General features: G+C 38.9%; 1 protein-coding gene across 5 annotated transcripts in view; it reads right to left on the bottom strand.

Moving 5' to 3' along the window:
- The window catches only part of adgrb2 (adhesion G protein-coupled receptor B2), a 271,609-nt gene that overhangs the window by 16,282 nt on the left and 236,946 nt on the right, over nt 1-18,381 (bottom strand). For 3 of the 5 annotated variants that reach the window (XM_028461068.1, XM_028461071.1, XM_028461070.1), the window contains 8 exons: nt 17,232-17,331; nt 16,263-16,334; nt 12,762-12,854; nt 7,169-7,208; nt 6,761-6,775; nt 4,934-5,097; nt 4,085-4,801; nt 40-75 (listed from right to left, as the gene is read on the bottom strand). In XM_028461068.1, the coding sequence (XP_028316869.1) occupies nt 40-75; nt 4,085-4,801; nt 4,934-5,097; nt 6,761-6,775; nt 7,169-7,208; nt 12,762-12,854; nt 16,263-16,334; nt 17,232-17,331 (1,237 nt within the window). The remainder of the gene's footprint in view (nt 1-39; nt 76-4,084; nt 4,802-4,933; nt 5,098-6,760; nt 6,776-7,168; nt 7,209-12,761; nt 12,855-16,262; nt 16,335-17,231; nt 17,332-18,381) is intronic. The other 2 variants (XM_028461069.1, XM_028461072.1) reach the window with 2 other exon arrangements.

Below are 18,381 nucleotides of genomic sequence, written 5' to 3'. Positions count from 1 at the left end.
AGACGGGCTGATGACAAGGGATGAGTTCTTAGATCTTACCTCAAAGTCCAGTTCAGAGTACCGTACTCTTTTCCTCTGGAAGAGGAGGGGGCAGGGGAGAAAAGAATGCATCAATGACCACTTCTCAAGCACTGCTTAACTTTTTCTGCAGTTCTTGCTGTATCTGTCTTTACCAAGAACTGCTTTCGCTTTTGGCTGCCCAACAGGATATCTTTAAAAATGTAATGGCAAAAAGAAAATGATTCAGTCTAAGGATTAGCTAGGTCAAGGGTCAGCAATCATAAGAGCACTTATGGCCTATCCAGCAAACCAAATGGAGACTGAGAGTGACATATTAAACATTATTAATAAATTGATTATAAAACACAGTTAGTGTGAGTGTCTGTGTGTCACAGCTAAATGTTGCACACAACTGTTAACCCTAAGGCTGGTTCCAGGCTACCAACGAGAAGTGTCGAAATGTTGGGGAGTTTTAGTGGACACACCGGATGGTTCAAGGTTGGCTTCAGCAATTTGCCAAAAACGAAAACCTTAGGGGGATGGGAGGAGGGTTGGGGCCTGCTGGTTAACTGGTGTGGGCCTTTGCATTAAGGGTTGCAAACGACAGGCAGCCGTATCAGTAGCAGCAGCATGCCCTGGAACTGAAGCGTAGTCCATGCAAGCGAGAACGGACAATTCAACAAATGGATCTGACCATGCAACATATCTTTTGGCGGAGGAGAGTTGTGGCCCAAAGAGGGTCAGAACCACACTTCCAGTTTGTCGCTGAGGCCAATGGAAGGTGTTTACATTACATGTAGCGACTCGCTGGCAGGACTAGGCAAGAGGGCGAGGCATAGAAAACAATAGTCAGGGCACTAATTGCAAGTGTTGCTTGTATTTCACTGTCATTTTAAACAGAGTCCTAATCAGTGAGTGTTACTGTCATCAACTTTATGAAGGTTTTTGCAACTTGACTCAACAGCACAAACATATTGGACTGATGTGCTCAGTATGCTCTGCTAGCTGTCACTGTGGGATTAACACTCACAGATCTTACATTGAGGAAGATCAACACTCCTGTTCGCTTTACATCTTTGACCTGGAGCAAAGATGTCTCATCTTCTGGTGCTTAGATTTCACACTAAATGTGCATAATCTGTGTTGAATGATAACAAATGAGCCTAAAGACGTACTTAGTGGTCAGACGTGCACAGTGACTGGCCACTAAGTTATTGGGGGAAATGCAAGAAAGCCATAAATGTTACCGGAGTAACAGATTGCCGGCCAATGAGCTAGGTGAATACACAAGGAATCATTTTTTTCCTCCTGCTCTTATGTTCTCAAAAACAAATACATAAATCACTTTACTTTCATAAATGATTTTCTTAAGCCTGTTGGAGACATTTTGATTAAAGAGCTAAAATCACATGAGACATAGGTTTTCATCCTCTAATCTTGTTTGGGCCCCACTGCTCTCATCTTAAGTGCCTCTGTAGCTAGAGCAAGTCACACACAAGATACCAATATAACAGCTACAGACATTTCCAACTTATCTGGCTCTGACATATCATTGAATAACATTCCATCTCTGGCTTTCAATCTGGGTCTCACCGTTGGCCAGCTCTGCATTTTGAAGTGACAAAAGCACACTCTAGGGTTAGTTATAAGCTGTATTTAAAGGGCATTATTTGCTGATGCAAAGGTATGATAGCTAATTCTTTGACACATAAACAAAAATAAATGGGGAGTATCCAATTTATATTAAAGCTGTCCAATTTAGATAGCACAGTAGTTACCAAACAAAAGCCCATTTTATGTGTGATTTTAAAAGTTTTATAAATGGTGCCTATAGACAATTTGAAAACCACTGGCTAATTAAAATGAGCATTAGTGCTTAGAGGAGATCCAGAGTCCTCTTTTAATGAAGGAATATTTACCTTAAACAGGGAAATTCCATGCCTTAGCTATGTTTCATGATAGACATGCAGCATACATATATATTGTGAGTGCACTGCATGTTTTGGTGGTTACACACACTCAGCAGTCATCCACTCATACATTCATCTACATAGGGAACCTCTTTAATGCATTGTCAAGATGAGGTCTTGATTTAAGCATGAGAAATAATGAAGTGAAAACAATGATATGAGATTGCAGTGACTATCCCCTATTTCTTAGCACTTCAAAATCAAACCAAATCGCCTTCTGTAAATCACTTTTGAGGTGCACATTTTGATATTCATCCCCAGAAGCACAGTAGAAGTACACAAACAGGGTAAACTTAAAGCTTTGAACTATATCTTGAAAGTTTCTCCCCCCTCTTTTGATATTCCTGAGTGCATGCAAAGCTCTAAACGAAGCACCTGCACTTTTCAGCAATAGTCACTTTCATCTTCTTAGACAGCCTTGGGAGGGAGATACATTTGAAGATAAGTGTGTACTTATCTGTGTTTGTGTGTGTATAACATTGATGTGCGATCACTTATGTGATGAGGACGCAAAATGCCAAAAGTATAGGAACCCATTACAGCCACAAAAATATTTTTACCATAGCTTATAGAATACGGATACAAATATGTACAAGCCAGGTATCATGTTCCATTGTCCTTATCTTAATTCTATGTCTGCGTGTGTGGGTTTGTGTGATGTTGTTGGGGTTTCTTGTGGAATGTTTACGTGAGGTATTTTTTATTGTATGTAAGGTTTGAATGGTGTAAAGCACTTTGAATTATATTGTATATATGAAATAAAGTTTGATTGATTGATGTAAAAGCTGTGTATATTATGTAAGATATGTTTTCTCATGTTTTTATTTAAAAAAAAAAAAATATATATGTGAATATAGGATTTTGTAATACATTTAAGGAGCAATGACCCCCTACATGACGGCACATGTACTGCGTTCTCCTTTTCTGAATTTAATTTTTTGCAGTTTAATGGCAAATAAGCAAGATTAGCAAGCCTCTAAACAAGAAGTGACCAAGATTGGTCCCTGATAGCCCCTATCCTGCATGTTGTAGATTTCTCCCTGCTTCAGCACACCTGAAATTGTTGATTTTGTCATCATGCATCTCTGCAAAAAGCCTGATAATGAGCTAACCTTTACAATCAGGTGTATTGGACCATCTAATCAAGCATCTGATACATGCTGGATAGGGGCTCGTGCTCCAAGATTGGACCTGGGCAGCGATGCTCTAAAGAATCCCAGAATATTGTAATAACTCAAAAGAAAATGAAGACAAGAAGAATTGTCATCTTGGTGATATGGGCAAGTTCAGCTCATCCCATGTGTCTAAACAACAGGAAATATGCAGGTTTGGTAATTTTGTTCATTAAAAGATGGATTAAAACAAACTAAATCAGTCATGAATAAAGCATTTTTGTTATTTCACTGGTGAAGATAACAGGGACAGCTCTTCCTTTATTTCCTCCTCTTACTGCACGTCCCATCTGTATTGGTTTTAATGAGCCCATGTTAGCTCTTGTATGTGTTCAAAATGAAGGTGGTCTGAATTGCATTCACCGCAGGTATTTTGTAGCGGACCCAGTCCATCTGGTGAGCCACCTTGTGCTGTTTGGAGGGGGTATTGTCTGCATATTAAACTCACACAGTGACGATAAACTAATATAAAGGTGTCTGTCATTATGGAAATAACTCATTTGGAAGCCCATTCTCCATCAGCAGCAATAAATACTACTCAGCCAAACATCACAGCAGCTGTTGCTGCAGTTTCAGACATGGAAAATGCATCTAGAGGATCATCATTGAAGTGTTCAATGTTGTGCTAACCTATGACAAGCATATACTGCCTAGTCCAGGTAGAAAGTTGGGTATTTGTTGTTTTTTTGTGCTAAAACTATTTAGGAAGTTTGTACAGAATGTACAAGATATATAAAAAAGAACAAAAATGTAATGATGCATTGTTACTTGGTCATAACATAATTAAAATTGGATCAAATTTTAAAAGCAGTCGCAATGCACATGCCTAATAACAAAAGCGCAGGAGCACTATTAACCCATTAGTTGGTTCTAAATGAAGCAAAATGATTGAGGAGGAAATCTTAACACAAATTGCAATCTTTTCTTGAACCTCTTACCCACCTCCAGAGATCCTGCTGATAGCGTGGTGTTGGCATTGGTGCTGCCCAGGTTGCGTGGAAGGGTTTTTGTTCTATCCATTGCAGTTCCCCCAGTCAGGATCTGTCTGACCGATGGTCTCTGGCCTGGCTTCAGCTGGAGAGAATGACCATGGGAATGTAAGTGTCCTCCGTGGGAGTGTACATGACTTCCCTGAGCCATCATGTGACCATGCCCATGGGGCATTGCTTTCATTGTCCCGTAGGACCGGTTCAGGTTCATGGTGATGTTCATATCACCCACATTGGATGGCACAAAATCTGCCGGGTAGGCCTCACTCTCTGCCGGATGGAGAGTAAGAGGAGAGGGAGGTGGGGGGAATGGAGGGTCATCCACCGCAATGTTAAGAGGCTTGTCCTCAACCCCCAGTCCCAGGCCTCCTCCTTGAGACGAGGGCACTGGTGGTTTCAGACTGACTGTCCGGCGAGGTAAAACCATGTAATCTCCCTCTCCACTACTTCCTCCTCCCCCTCTTCCTCCACTCCCTCCGCTTCCAGCACTTCCATCCTGTGAGGTGTTGGAGGAGCCTGGTGCTGGTCGAGCCCAGCCAAGGCCACTCTCTGTGCACAAGTAGATCGGAGCACCACTGTGTTGCTGCCCCTGCTGTCTCTGCTGGTCCACATTGGTTTCCTTCTTCAGGGGGTTCTCACTCAGCTCATTGAGGCCTCCAAGGGGTGGAACCTTCAATGAGGAAGAAAAAGGCTACAATTCACACAACATGAAGTTAGAATATTAAAGTCCACATGCATTTAATTGCTGTTATTGTTAAATCCTTCACATAGTTCATATAAACATGGATGGAGTTACTGTCACCTGTACTATAAGATTGGGAGGAGGGATGTTTCCAGGAAGGGAGCTGAAGTTGACCCCCTCCTGATGGGCTGCCAGCTTTGGATCTTCTTCATCATCCAGGGAGATGCGGGAAAGGGTCCCAGTAATGGTGGCTGGGTTGCAGGTATTCACCTCTTTAAAAATGACTGTGTAGACAAGAGGGGGGAACCAAAGGTGGGGAACCACATGGGAAAGTAGGATGTGCAAAGGGTGGGAAAGGAAAGGCAAGTGTTGTTGGTCATGTGGAAAGAGTGATAATGGAGAAGAAACAGGGTTGGAGCTGGATATTTGATATTTAGGATTATGTATTCAAGTTATTGAGCCAAAAAAACAGTTGAGAAGAGAGAAAGGCAGATCTGGGCAATGCCGTAGAACTACTAGAAATATTCATTTTTGCAAATTTAATATGGCCTAATCAGCTTTACATTTTGCATTTACAATTTAGCAATGCAAATTTAGTCACTGACATTGAAATCTTAAGGCTTGCCTCACTGAAACATCCACCAATCAGTCAGAAACTTTAATTGCTTAAATAAATACAGTATAGCCTGGATTCCAGGTTCTATCAGCCTCGATATGTCTATCATGTCAACACTAATACAGTTGTTTATTTGTTTACTTGCAGTAATGTTCGGATTAGTTCACATGCAAGCTATTCAAGAAAACACAAAAACTACCTGGAAATCTTTCATGTAACTACTCCAACAACATGCTTACAGGAAACAGTGCTGTTGTGGCATAATTATATTTACACAAACATAAATCAAAGGTTCATGCCACATAATCATGCTCCGAGCAAAACATATTTTCCCCGCTGCCTCAAAATCCAATTTTAGAGCAAACCATGTAGCAAAAAACATTTTCATGCCATCCAGATTGATGTAACACAATGTCTAGCTACATGATTGATAAAAAATTTAAGAAGGATCTTGCTGGGAAGGAACAAAACAGCAGGGACACTGCCTGACTTTGAGCCTACAGCACTTTCTCTGCTTTTCTATCCCATTGGGGCTGATGATACTGTCCAACTTTTGGGGTATATACATTCCCCTTATCTCTGCATCAAGTGGTGGAGTCACAGAGGATGACCTATAGATGAATCCCATAGTGTGATGTTGTGTATTGTTTTGTTGACACTCGTCCGAACTGACAGTAGAAAAACTCCCAATGCTAAATATGGGTAGTTATCTCAAAAACATGAGCACCAATTACTTCATAGACTTTCAGTGGAATAAACAAGTGTCAAACTACTGCAGGCATATGGCACATTGCTGGCTCACACCCAAGATACATTTATTCTTGTTTGAGCTTTTTCATTAGATTGAAATGTAAGAAAAAGGTTGATTGTTTCAATCAAACTAGAATCATGATCCCAGAAAGGACAATTAATTGCGTTTTACAAAAACAAAATGGACTGCTTTAACCATGACCAGAAAAGGCTAATGGTAATGCCAGGCTAATGCTAATGCAAGGTTAATGCTAATATTACTGTTACTGCTAATGCTAGCTAATGTTCATGCCAATGCAGTGCGACACAGGCCAGCACCTGCATTCTCACTTGCATTTTCTTCAGGAAATGCAAATATTCTAGTTGGAGCTATCTGTTACTTTACTTAAAAGTGTTGGTGTTTGGTGCAGAATTAGCTCATGTGTAATGAAATATTCAATTTAACAATAAGATTAAAATTAAATTAAATTTCTGAAAAGGCAGTGGTTTTTAACCTCTACCTACTGCACAAATTCATCTAAAGGAGTCACTAAAGTCTAGGCACAATCAGGCAGTGTCAAGCAAGTGTGTGCAAAACTTACATGGGTGTCCTCTCTCTGAAAAGGTGGAGGAGGAAAGTGAGTTTTTGTTAATATTTTCAAAGCACAACACACATTCAACTGTGGTTCATTTGTAACAAATTCAAAAGCCCACACAGGACCATTGTCGATTACTGAGTGAAACAGGTCTGAACACTTGGAGGGGTGTTATCATCATGCACAATTAAACACAGTCTCATCCAAATATATGCTTGCCAAACACTTATTGGGCAAGAATCAGCGTGATTGATGGGGCACAGTAATTTGCGCACAAGTGTGTGGAGATGTAGAACATCATCTCTTGTCATTTCATCACCATGCGAAGTGGCAAGTTAATGGCACAACAGCTCACAATGCTAATTTTGTGAAATCGAGAAATAGGGAGGAAGCCAGGTGGAAGGGAGAGCTCACCTGTTTGACATGCCAGGTCCACGTCCTTCTCAAAATCCGTCTGAGAAAGGGAGGCAAGTTAGGGAAGAAGAATTGTAATCAGCTTGTGTCTTTCTTTGATTACATAAGCAAATAAGCAGCCTAAAGATGAATCCTTACCCCAAAGTTTAAAATGTACTGTATACATTGACTTTGATACTCTTGACTCCACATAGAAGAAAATATGTCACCATAGCAACACTACATAACTCAGTCGGTTAGTAGCGCTAATATTAGAAACTCTGAGAGGACATATTCCCTGGAGCTCTCATTTCTGTTCTTAATCATTCCAAATACTTTTAGAACCCATCCAAGAAACAAAGCTGATGAAATGAAATAGCATACAGGGTTAAAGGTGGAGTCCGCAAATCTGTTCAGAAACACTTTTTGTTATACTGGTTGAAATATATTATTCCATCCTGAGAGAAGTCAATTCATTTTTGGAAAAAGCAGCAAAAAGAATCTGACCTCTGTAGCAGCTGGAATCCTGGAAAAACTCTGACCAATCCCTTTGATATGAATGGAAAGAACCAATCAGATGCCTTCATCCTCATCCTGCTACGTGACATAATTTCAGGAATTATTGAATAGAGATGAGGCATTTGAAGGGCCTGCAAAGTGATGCAGAGGTTGCTATCTTCTGTGGAACAGGTAATTATTTGTTTTTGGGGAGATTTTGTTCGTTTTTTGATGGGTGACTTGTGTGGTTGTGGCTTTGGACAGAGCCCCAATGAGTGTATACAAGAGGGGGTGGAGCTTAGATAAGGTCTTGCTAGCTTACACATTGCTAGCTTTCCACTATTGCGGACTCCACCTTTCAGGTTTGTGTATAATCTCTCCACGTACTTCCATTCACAGTGGAATAGGGAGCTCTTTGTCCCTTTATATCTAAATGGTTACCCTCTCTGTACCCTGTTTGATGTTTCTATATGCCAGTGACATTACATCAGAGTGTTCGTAGTTCAGACTGTTACTCGCTTTGCAAGGAGGCGTTTGTCCAAGTATTTGAATAAAGTAGACTGCAACAATCTAACCCATAATCTCTCCAGTGTGATCTTGTAAAAAACTGTTATGCATACATGCACTCTATTCCTTACGTAATTGCACTCTATTCCTTACGTAATTGCACTCTATTCCTTACTTGCTAGAACATCTTTATTGCTTCACAGAAGTAAGTTCAAACTGACATTGATAGTATCAAGCATAGAGTCACTGTGTTTTCTTAAAGTTTCTAAGACCACTGCATGCTTCACAAGAAAACCCAATCTCACACCTGAATATATAATTTTTTACTCTTTAAGTTCAAAATAAAGAAACAAGGATTGTTTTAAGTACTTGAAAAGGTCATCATGTAGTTTAACCTAACCAGTAAATGAACCATAATGACACAACACACTTCTAATGTACAGATAGAAATGAATATAACCTAATTAATTTCTCTAAACCTTCTGTTTGATTTGCCACTGAAAGCAAATTTACCTAAAACACCAAGCTCCATCAATTCATAGCTATTGCATAGAAAATGGCTGCTTTTCACATTTTTCAGAAGTCTAGCCAAAGTAAAGCTCATTGCTATGCAGTTGAAGTCTTTCCTTTAGCCACCACACAGTTTTTTTTTCCTGTCCTGCATGAGACTTGCTTACAAAAGCTTTTATTTATATAATAAACTACAGATTTTAGGCTGTTTGGAAAAGCGACAAAATGCAAGGGAAGAAAAAGGAAGGATACAAAAAAAAAAAAAGGGGGGGAAATGAGAATGCCTATTGGTCTCAGAGGACCAGGAAATCTTGTTAGTATGCAAATCACACATAGTAGAATAAGCTGGTCTCTATTAAGTGAACAAATGAGCTTTCAACCAAATTCTCTCTGTGCCCCCTTCAATTTTATATTTGACTTGTTAAAAACAAATAATCTTTCACGTAACATTTTAATGCACAATTCCTAACCTCGGTCTTTAGCCCCACAGAACGGATGCAACACATTGAATATGTGCAAATGGAATTTGACAAAAGAGCTATGCAAAAGCAGGGAATATAAAAGACTGAATTTTACTATGACTAAAAACTACATCCTAGATTTTCTTCATAACTAATAAAAATGATCACTCTGTACCTTAAAGGTGTGATTTGAAATTCTTAGTAAACATATCTTGGTAAATAAAAGCTCCTGTGTCCCTCTTTAGTCTCCTTGCTAATATTAAAGTTCCAAATGTAGAAGGCTAGGCAGGTGAAATGCCATATTGTACTATATTCAAATACATAGATGCCATGTCAAAACTCTTTAAAAGTTTTCAAAAGAACACAAAAAATGTACAAACACTGCTTCTTATGTTTTGCTATGCTACTGCTAGCTATAGCTTATAGCCCAGATATGGGAGAATTAGGCACAAGTACAGCAGAAGTCTATTCAAGCATTGCCAATTCCTTTCATACCTCTAATCTAAATCCGTTTAAAACCAAATCAAAATAACAAACAAACAGTGAGGTTATTTTTTTTTACTGACAAAACTAAAACAGAAATACAGAAAAATCAAAGATCAGACAACCAGCCTTTTTTTGTTTTAAAATAAATCCTGTTCTATTTGTGTCATATATGGATTTTTAAGGGAAACTAGGATGAGAATGTCATGTTTTGAGCTCATTACACAGAAAGGACCCACAGACGGGGGCAAACTTTTACTCCCTCAAAAAATAACAACAACAACGCGTAAGTCAGATTACTGATGAACTGGTGCATTGAAACGTTATTAATCCATAAATAACAAAAATTAAAAAGGATGTTATGTAAAACATGCGCATGAAATGTGATTAAAGGAACCAGAGGTAGTGTAATGAATCTACTGGTGCTCTTTGTTTTTTCCGTCTGTGTTTATCGTTGCCGTTGGTGACTAGCGGTATTATAATATATTTTTTACGGCCATCAAAAAAGCTGTAAATGTTTGTGTCAAATGTGTCAAAAAAGTTCTAACATCTACTAACCCTCACAGCAGCCTCAGAGTTGATAGTCAGTCCCTAGTTTATTTGGACACTATTTGGGCCGTAACACTGTTCGGAAAAGTTGATGATATTCACAGATTCGGACATCGATAACTCTTTAACGAAATGTCATCGACACAACAATTACGCCTCTTTGCCATCGGTGTGAGGTGCACAACATGAAACGCAGCAGAACATGAAGCTCTCGTTCATAGTTTTCCCATAAATCCAAATATCAGAAAAAACGCTGCTTGTCAGGTTTTCTATATTTCTGTATTTCTGTTTTAGTTTCAAGTCAGTAAAACAAAATAACCACACTGTTTATTTGTTATTTTGATTTAGTTTTAAAACTGAATAACCAAAGAACAAAGGCTACACTTATTAATCTACTATCACTCTATTACAACTAATGCCTAAAGGCTACTGTGTCTACTACAGGTGACATACTGGATGGCTGCTGATGTGACTATGGATGTGGTGGTAGCCATGGTTGTGGGTGTTGTTGAAGTTGGCGATGTGTTCGTAGCCAGGAGCACGGCTATGGTCTAGCCCGTAGCCACGGTCGCCATGGGGCAGAGTGTGGTAACAGGCTTGTTGGCATGTCTGGTGGCAAGATGGTGGAGGCAACTGAGGATGGCAACCTGACAGGCATAGTGAAGTGCCATAACGCAGAGACCCATGCTGCTGTCCAGAGAGGTTCACGTTACCACACTTCTGATAATGTGGAAAAACAAGGTTGTGGAAAGCGTGTCAGTAAAATGTTAGTGGGAGGCGACTAGCTTGGTTAGCTAGGTTTAGTGCTGAAGGTTTGACCAAATAATGTTAGGTAACAGCATGGTTGGTGTCAATTACAATAATTATAATTGCGTAATTGATCATTATAATTTAAAAACTATATATGTTGCTGTCGTAATTGTAATCAAATTGTAATTGAGTTCAGAAAATGTACTTTGTGATTGTAATTGCCATGAAAAAAAAAAAATGACAACAAAAATGTAATGCCAAACTGGGGAACCATGTAAGAGTTCTATGTACAGTTCCACACATATGTAGTTAACAATTATTAAAATATGTTTCATATCAAGCTTTCTCACATTTTATCATAAAAAAAAGGGAATCGAGGGGTATACTAACAGTAAAGGCTCAGACTTCCACACTAAAAATATCAAAACCTATATTTTCATTGATTAGGAAGCCCAACAAGGTGATCAATAGATAAGACAGAAATTAGATGATATATATTTGTTTTTAGTGTATTTTAAAGCTGATTTAAGACCCGTTATCATAAAAAATGGTTAACTTTTATTAGGATATTTATTTAAGGGTCATTCATTGTAATTTAACTTTAGTACTCAAGAACGTGACTGCAATTGAATTTGTGAGGATAAAAAAACTGTTGTAATTTATTGTAATTGGAAAATATTATGGTCGCTGCAACCATAATTGAATTGTAATTTAGCATGGGTAATTGAAAATGAAAACGCAATTGACCCCAACCCTGGCTTACAGTTTGAGAATTACCAAGAAACTGCTAAAAACCTTGAACCAATTTGATGGTTCGAGGTTTTGCGATGCTTTAAAATGTCAGGGGTTTAATGAGGTAATAAGGTATCCTGTAAGCACGCCAGAAACACACAGTGTGCCCTGTTTCATTACAGGGGTGCTTACAGAGGCTAATGTGTGGCACCTGTACTAAATTATCCATCACATTTAACGTTTTCAAGGGCAAAACGTCCCTAGAACAACAGATTTCTGTTCAGACCTGTTTAAAATCATGTAAGACAGGAACGTTTAATAACTATCAACGGATTAAGCATTACAACCAATCAGGAGGAACCTCACACATTGATGTTTAACTAAAGATTATATACGCTAAGACTTTAGGAAGAGCAAATAAAAAAAATTGCGTGGCATCGGCTTCATTTGTGATTTAGAAAAATAATCTTTGAATCTGGGTACGCTCAAAGGAGCCGTCAGAAGCTCATAATCATCATTACTGCAAACAGGTCTGAAGAAATAAAAGTAGCAGAGATGAGAGCTGCTCACACTCTCATTGTTGACTCTGGCAAGGCAGTTCACGTTTCTATAATTTATCACGCTATTAGTCACGTTTTGAGTGCAGAAAATAAGCTTGTGGGAGCTGGTTTAAATCAAAGATGCAGAAGTTAAGGCTGAAGTAAATAAAAGAGTTTCAGTTGTGTGATAAAGCACATTTTTTATAGCCAATGATAATAATTCTTCTGTAATTACCATTAAGACACCAAAGGCATTTTGCATTGATTTTATATTAATTAAACAATGCACTAATAGAGCTCTTTGTGGGTTGGCTTTTATTGCTGTAACAATAAAACAAATTAGCTTCACAGTAGAAAGAAGAATTCATATTTAAAAGTCATTCGGGGGATAGAGAGATTTCGAAGGAAACAATAAATGAAAAAATCAAAACAGTTTGGGAAGAAAGGGACAGTTAATATTAGTTTTGACCTTTTAAAGCAGAGAGAGTCATGCCTCTTCCTGCCAAGCAGAAAAGCTGCAGCTTGGTTACTGTCAGTCGGAGGCAGATGGGCTATAAATGTGGGATGAAATGGAATGCTATTCACCATGATCTGCACCTGTCCGTTCTTGCAAGAATCTGGCGAGTTTTCGCTGTCGTCTTTACACCCGCCCATCCGACAGCGCACAGCATCCTGCACCTGGGAGGTGAAAGGAGTCACAAGCAAGAGAAGAGAAATATAGAGGTCAGAGAGAGTGGGGAGGCGAAAAAAAAAAAGGATTGAGATGAGGAAGAGATGATGCAAAGGTGAGAAGTTAGTAGAAGGAGATTTAAAAAGTTAGTTTGGCCAGTGTGACAGGGAGTGGGAAATATGTGAGCACGCATTCAGCAAGATTTTATTTTTTTTTATTTTAATAAATCAGGTAACCACCTCATTTTTGTGAGAAGATATTTCATCAACCTAATGTTGATACATTTTTTCACGAAGACAGATTATTATTATACATACCACAACTTCTATTACTGGTAATTCAACGTTTTGAGCTTCTGCAGTCCCTACATAAGTTTAATTTGTGATTTCTTGCATTTCTCCACCAGACACGGGAGGATAGTTATTCGCTTGACACCATTTTTGTTCTAGTCTGCTCCCAGTATTCCCAGTGATATCTAGAGGTGTCCTGAATCGATATTGATATTGGATATCGGTCCGATATCAGCCAATAATCGATTTTATCGGACTGCATCTGAAATCACCGATTTAATCTCTCCGATAAACAAACATTTGATTTACTGATCTATGAGGCCGACACTATTAGGTCTTCATCTGATAAAGAAAAATGAAGAAAAAAACTTTAACCTCGAGCAGCATTAAATATTTACAGTTGTTGGTGAGAAAACTAAATTAACTGTTAGTTTGCCAAAGAAAACTTTGTTGTTTATCAGTTTTATTGTTTATTGTAACTTAGCACAATTAAACTAATTATTCTGTATTATCATCACAGCAAACACTGAGTTGTTGTCGACATAAATAGTACTTGGTGGGGAGTTTGATTTCTTAGAGTTGCTTGCCGTGTAATCTGCAATAATCTCTATGATTTAACTAAAATTGTTTGGTAATACTTTATTTGAAGTTTTATACATAAGGCTGACATTACGCTTTTAGTATTATGACACCTGTCATTAGCAAGATTAAGGTGTCATGAACGCTGTCATTAAGTGTCCTTCGTTTCCCTAACCCTAACCTCAGATACCCCCAAACCCTACTCTTCCCCAACCCTCTCCTGCACATCCCGGGATAAGCACTTTATCTTTTAAATTCATATTTTAATTATTTATTTTTATGAAATGTTTACATTGCGTGAGGCGATAATTTGTTTTTTTTATTCTTACAGGAAGCTGCAGACCCTCTCCTGTTGAGTCTTGGACCTGTATTATTGAAAGTGTATTTACTGAGTTCCTTTAAATCCTGATTTTATTTTTTTCTTTAATTTGATTTTACTATTTTAAATCTACTGTTACAGGGAGGGGGAAGGGGTTCCTGTAGCCCGTGCTTTTAAACATGTCGATCCCTACTTAACGCCAACCTTAACCCAAACCCCACTACCCCACTAGATCCATCCACCTAACTCAAAAAATGTCAACGTAGCTCCAAACGCGTCATCATTTAGCTAAAGTTGTCATAATTTAGCAAATGACACTTAATGACAGCCTTCATGACACCTTAATAAGGCTAATAACAGATAATGACAGCAAAATGTCAGCCTTATGTATAAAACTTCAAGTTAAGAGTTACCAATTGCTCCTGTAAGAAAGTGCTGGTAAAAGCTTTAGTTCTATCTAGTGTATTTAATGTGTCTGAGGAACAATGCCACAGCTTCTTTTGTGCTTTTTGATTTATTCACATCATCATCATTAGTATTTTCACAAGTCACCATTAGGAACGAGTGTATCATATGTTTTCCCTGCAGTCTGTGCCTTCTCCTCGCCCTCTTTTCTGTTTCAGGTGTCTTGATGCTGGAGCTGGCGGTTCCTGATCGATGGTTCGCAGCTCAACTTGTCTGGAACACTCAGATGGACTGTCCTTCTATCCTATTCTGTTTGCTGTTCTGTTCACTAACCCCAACCAGTCAAAGCGGATGGCTGCCACCTCTGAACCTGGTTCCACTGGAGATTTCTTCCTATAAAAAAGGGAGTTTTTTCTTCCCACTGTTGCTAAATGCTTATTCGTGTGGATCTTGTTGGGTTCTTTTTTCTTACTATGGACTTTATAATTTGTTAAGCGCTTCGAGATTACGTTGTTATAAATTGCGCTATAAATAAATAAAGTTGAATTGAATTAAATTGAAATGTTGAAGGTGTGTGTGTGTGTGTGTGTGTAGGATTGTTCTTTTCTTCAAAGTACAAGCTCCTCTCTCTGTAAATGTTACAACCCTTGTTCTCCTTCCCTCTCCCATACACTCCAGTCACAGCTTGGCTCTGAAATGAGTGTTTGTGATATCTAAGCAGAGCTCTGCATGCATCTCATTTGTTCCTCCTCACTCAGCTAAATCCTTCCTTCCTATTACACTCCACTCCCGTCTGTTGGCTGCTAAACTCAACCTGCCGTCATCGTCTCACGCCTCTTTGAATGGTTTCATCGTCTCCCCGGTACAACTAAACGTTCGTTCAGTCTCACATGACAAACATATCGACAATAGACTTACCTGTACGATTGGTCTTAGCAGTTACCCAAATATCTCACTTTGTGCTGCTTTTTCTCTCGAGTCACACTTTATTACAGCCTGATTTTTCTCCTCTCTCCCTCCCTCCATTCCTTTCCATCACAGCGTTCCCTTAGCTATGGAGGATTTATGCTCACACTAGCAGAGGATTTTCATACATTTAAGATAAATAATTCCTGGATTTACTGCACTCTGATTACTGCTGCCTTTGTGTTATTGATTTAATGCAGCTGAGCATTTAGCACATTTTGAAAATTCCCAGACACTTTGTACTTCATTCAATACACCGTAATGATCTTTATAGGGAAAGCTGTGTGGGGTCTACACAGTAATACGAAACACAGCTGCTGTTGAGAAAATAATGATGACATTGTTAAAAAACACACACACACACGGATTGCAGCTTATTGAATTGTAAGTTATTTCCAAAAGGGTGAAGATGTATCAGTGGGTCTGTCTCTACTTTGTTGGTCTAAAAGTGCATCAGTGTGCATTATGAGTTAAAAAAAAAATCGGTGTCCCTGGGTACAACAGCAAAGCTATTGGCAAATACCCACAAGGGGCTGTTCGTTTGGGACTTATCGTCTTATTCTATACAGCATCTCAGTAAGCTCCTTAAGCGGAATTGGATCCAACAGACAATGCTGCTTTATTCCACTGTATTATGAAGCAAACCAAGCCCAACATAGGACATTAATACCATTCTAATCCTTCTCGTGTCTAATATGCTTGTGATAAGTTGTTAATTCCAACCTAAGTGTAAACTAATGTGACATCTACGGAAAAAAAAGTTGTGCAACCTTGCAGGTTGATGTCTGTTTTACTGAAGCCACTGTTTTGCGAATGTCAATCGGCGACCGCTGGAGATGAAAAAGGGGATTACTAACCTCTCGACGCATGGCGCAATGAACGGTGATGATGACGAAACCTTGGACTGAGTCGAAGACGGCGAAGAGAACCTGGGGAAAGGAAATGATACCCACATGTTGGTCACGGCATACTGCAGATTATTACTTTCATTGGGAACATCGGAGCTAAATTGCAAAATCTAAAGATGAGGGAGTAGGTCAGTGGTTCTTAAACTGTTCTTGAAGATGCACTTAAAAAGAAAAAAAAAAAAACATGATTACACTTAAGGTACCTGTGCAAATAATGTTCTACCAAAATAAAATACGATGGGTTTAGGGGAACTAAAAAATACATTATTTTATTAATCAAAATGAATCAAAGTATTATTTTGTGACAGTGATTGATCTTAAATAAAAGTTTTAGAGAAATGTATTTCTAAAATAAAAACATGTAACATTTGGGATGTTTTTGTAAGATTGACAAGAAAAATAAAGTATGAAGTTTTCTTAAAGCAGCCTTGTTACACTGTAAACTAATGTAAATGTGTAATGAGGGAGCTGCAATTAAAAAAAAAAAAATCTGTTATGAGAATAAAATAATTCAACAATAAAATTGTCATATTAATTGTTTCTATTACAACTTCGCATCACGAATGTTCCCTAATATTGGGGCAGCCCCCACGTATATTAACAAGGATGGGGCTAAATAAACTGTAGTTTGAAATTGAAATTTCAAGGGATTTTTTTCTTCACAATTTGTTTAGTGGATATCAGTGAAAATGGTGGAAAATACTGATGATTTTAAAGAAAAACATCCTCAATCAAAATAATGTGTTGCATTTACCAATAAAGGCTCGCAAAACTTATATTTTTAATGTTTTAACTCTTGAGTGTAACATTTTCTTAACTTAGCTCATTTCTGATCACTTCAGCTATTTCGCAGCAGGAGTCATATGTGTGACAGGTGTCTGTATGTGAAAGAAAAACCATTAGCATTTGCAGTATCACCTGGAATAGTGTAGAGCGTCGGTCAGTAATGGCCAGCACAGCTGACATCCAGGTTAATGCGAGCAGAGGAAGAACCACACAGGAGCTCCATAGAGACGCCCTGTCAGCACATACAAAATAAGGACACAGAGGTGCAGAGGTGGGTGGAGGGGAGGGGGGAGGGGGTGGGGAAAGAAGGAACAAGGGGATTCAGTCTCAAACCAGACAAGCCAGATCTTCTATTGAGGAAACTCTTCAAACTCACTGCACAGACACACAGACACAAACTGATCAGTCATTAACGTAGCCATGTGCGATTGGAACGCTTTATGTTCTAACTGATAAAAGGATGATGATGCAATCATGGGGTTTTGAGCCTGACAACTGCTCACAATTACATGAATGATGAACACTCTCGGGCGGATTCACTAAGATCTGAAATAAAGGGTGGTAAACCAGTTGCTTCCCTAAATGTTCTGGTGATGCAGTTTCCTCACATGTTGCGAGGAATTCACTCAAGACTGCAGCAATGGATAGCGTGCGTGCAGAAGTGGTGGAGACCGCCTCATTTTAATGAGCGTTTTGCTCATTCAATGTGGAGACGTCAGTGCGCACAAGCATTTGAGGAAGTTAAAATGGAGGCAGATGGACTTCTCTGTCTGCTCCACAAACATTCAATAATCTAGATAACTAAATAAACAAATAACAATAACAGCTTCAAAACCTAGTCCATGAAAAATAGGCAGATTTGGACAGAAACCATCCTATTTATCTGTTGATGCCATTGATCTGAGTTAATACAGCAACACAGTCTGTTAATCAGTTGATCAGCACCATTTTAAGATGATCTACTGCAGGTTTGACCTCCTGAGTAGAGCTGTGTCACCACAATCTCATATGCCATCACTGCGCAAACTCTGCATCTGATCAGCTGATTCTGGCCTGATGCTCCTTCCATCAATGCAACACGAGAATATGACGGTCAAAACATCACTGGAGCGGTGCGTCCATAGCAACAGAGCTCCGCTCACAGCAGCATCCTCTCCCCACCGCAGTGTCACCAGTCTCCAAACGCACCACCAGGTGTGAAGATTTTTCTCTCCCTCACACAGACACACACACACACTTTACTCACTCTTTATTTTCTCATTCAGTGGCTGTTATTATTGGC

Source organism: Gouania willdenowi, chromosome 11 (assembly GCF_900634775.1).
Source record: "Gouania willdenowi chromosome 11, fGouWil2.1, whole genome shotgun sequence".
Lineage (NCBI taxonomy): Eukaryota > Metazoa > Chordata > Actinopteri > Blenniiformes > Gobiesocidae > Gouania > Gouania willdenowi.
Note: the sequence above shows the minus strand (reverse complement) of the source record. Positions and strands in the feature narration are given on the sequence as shown.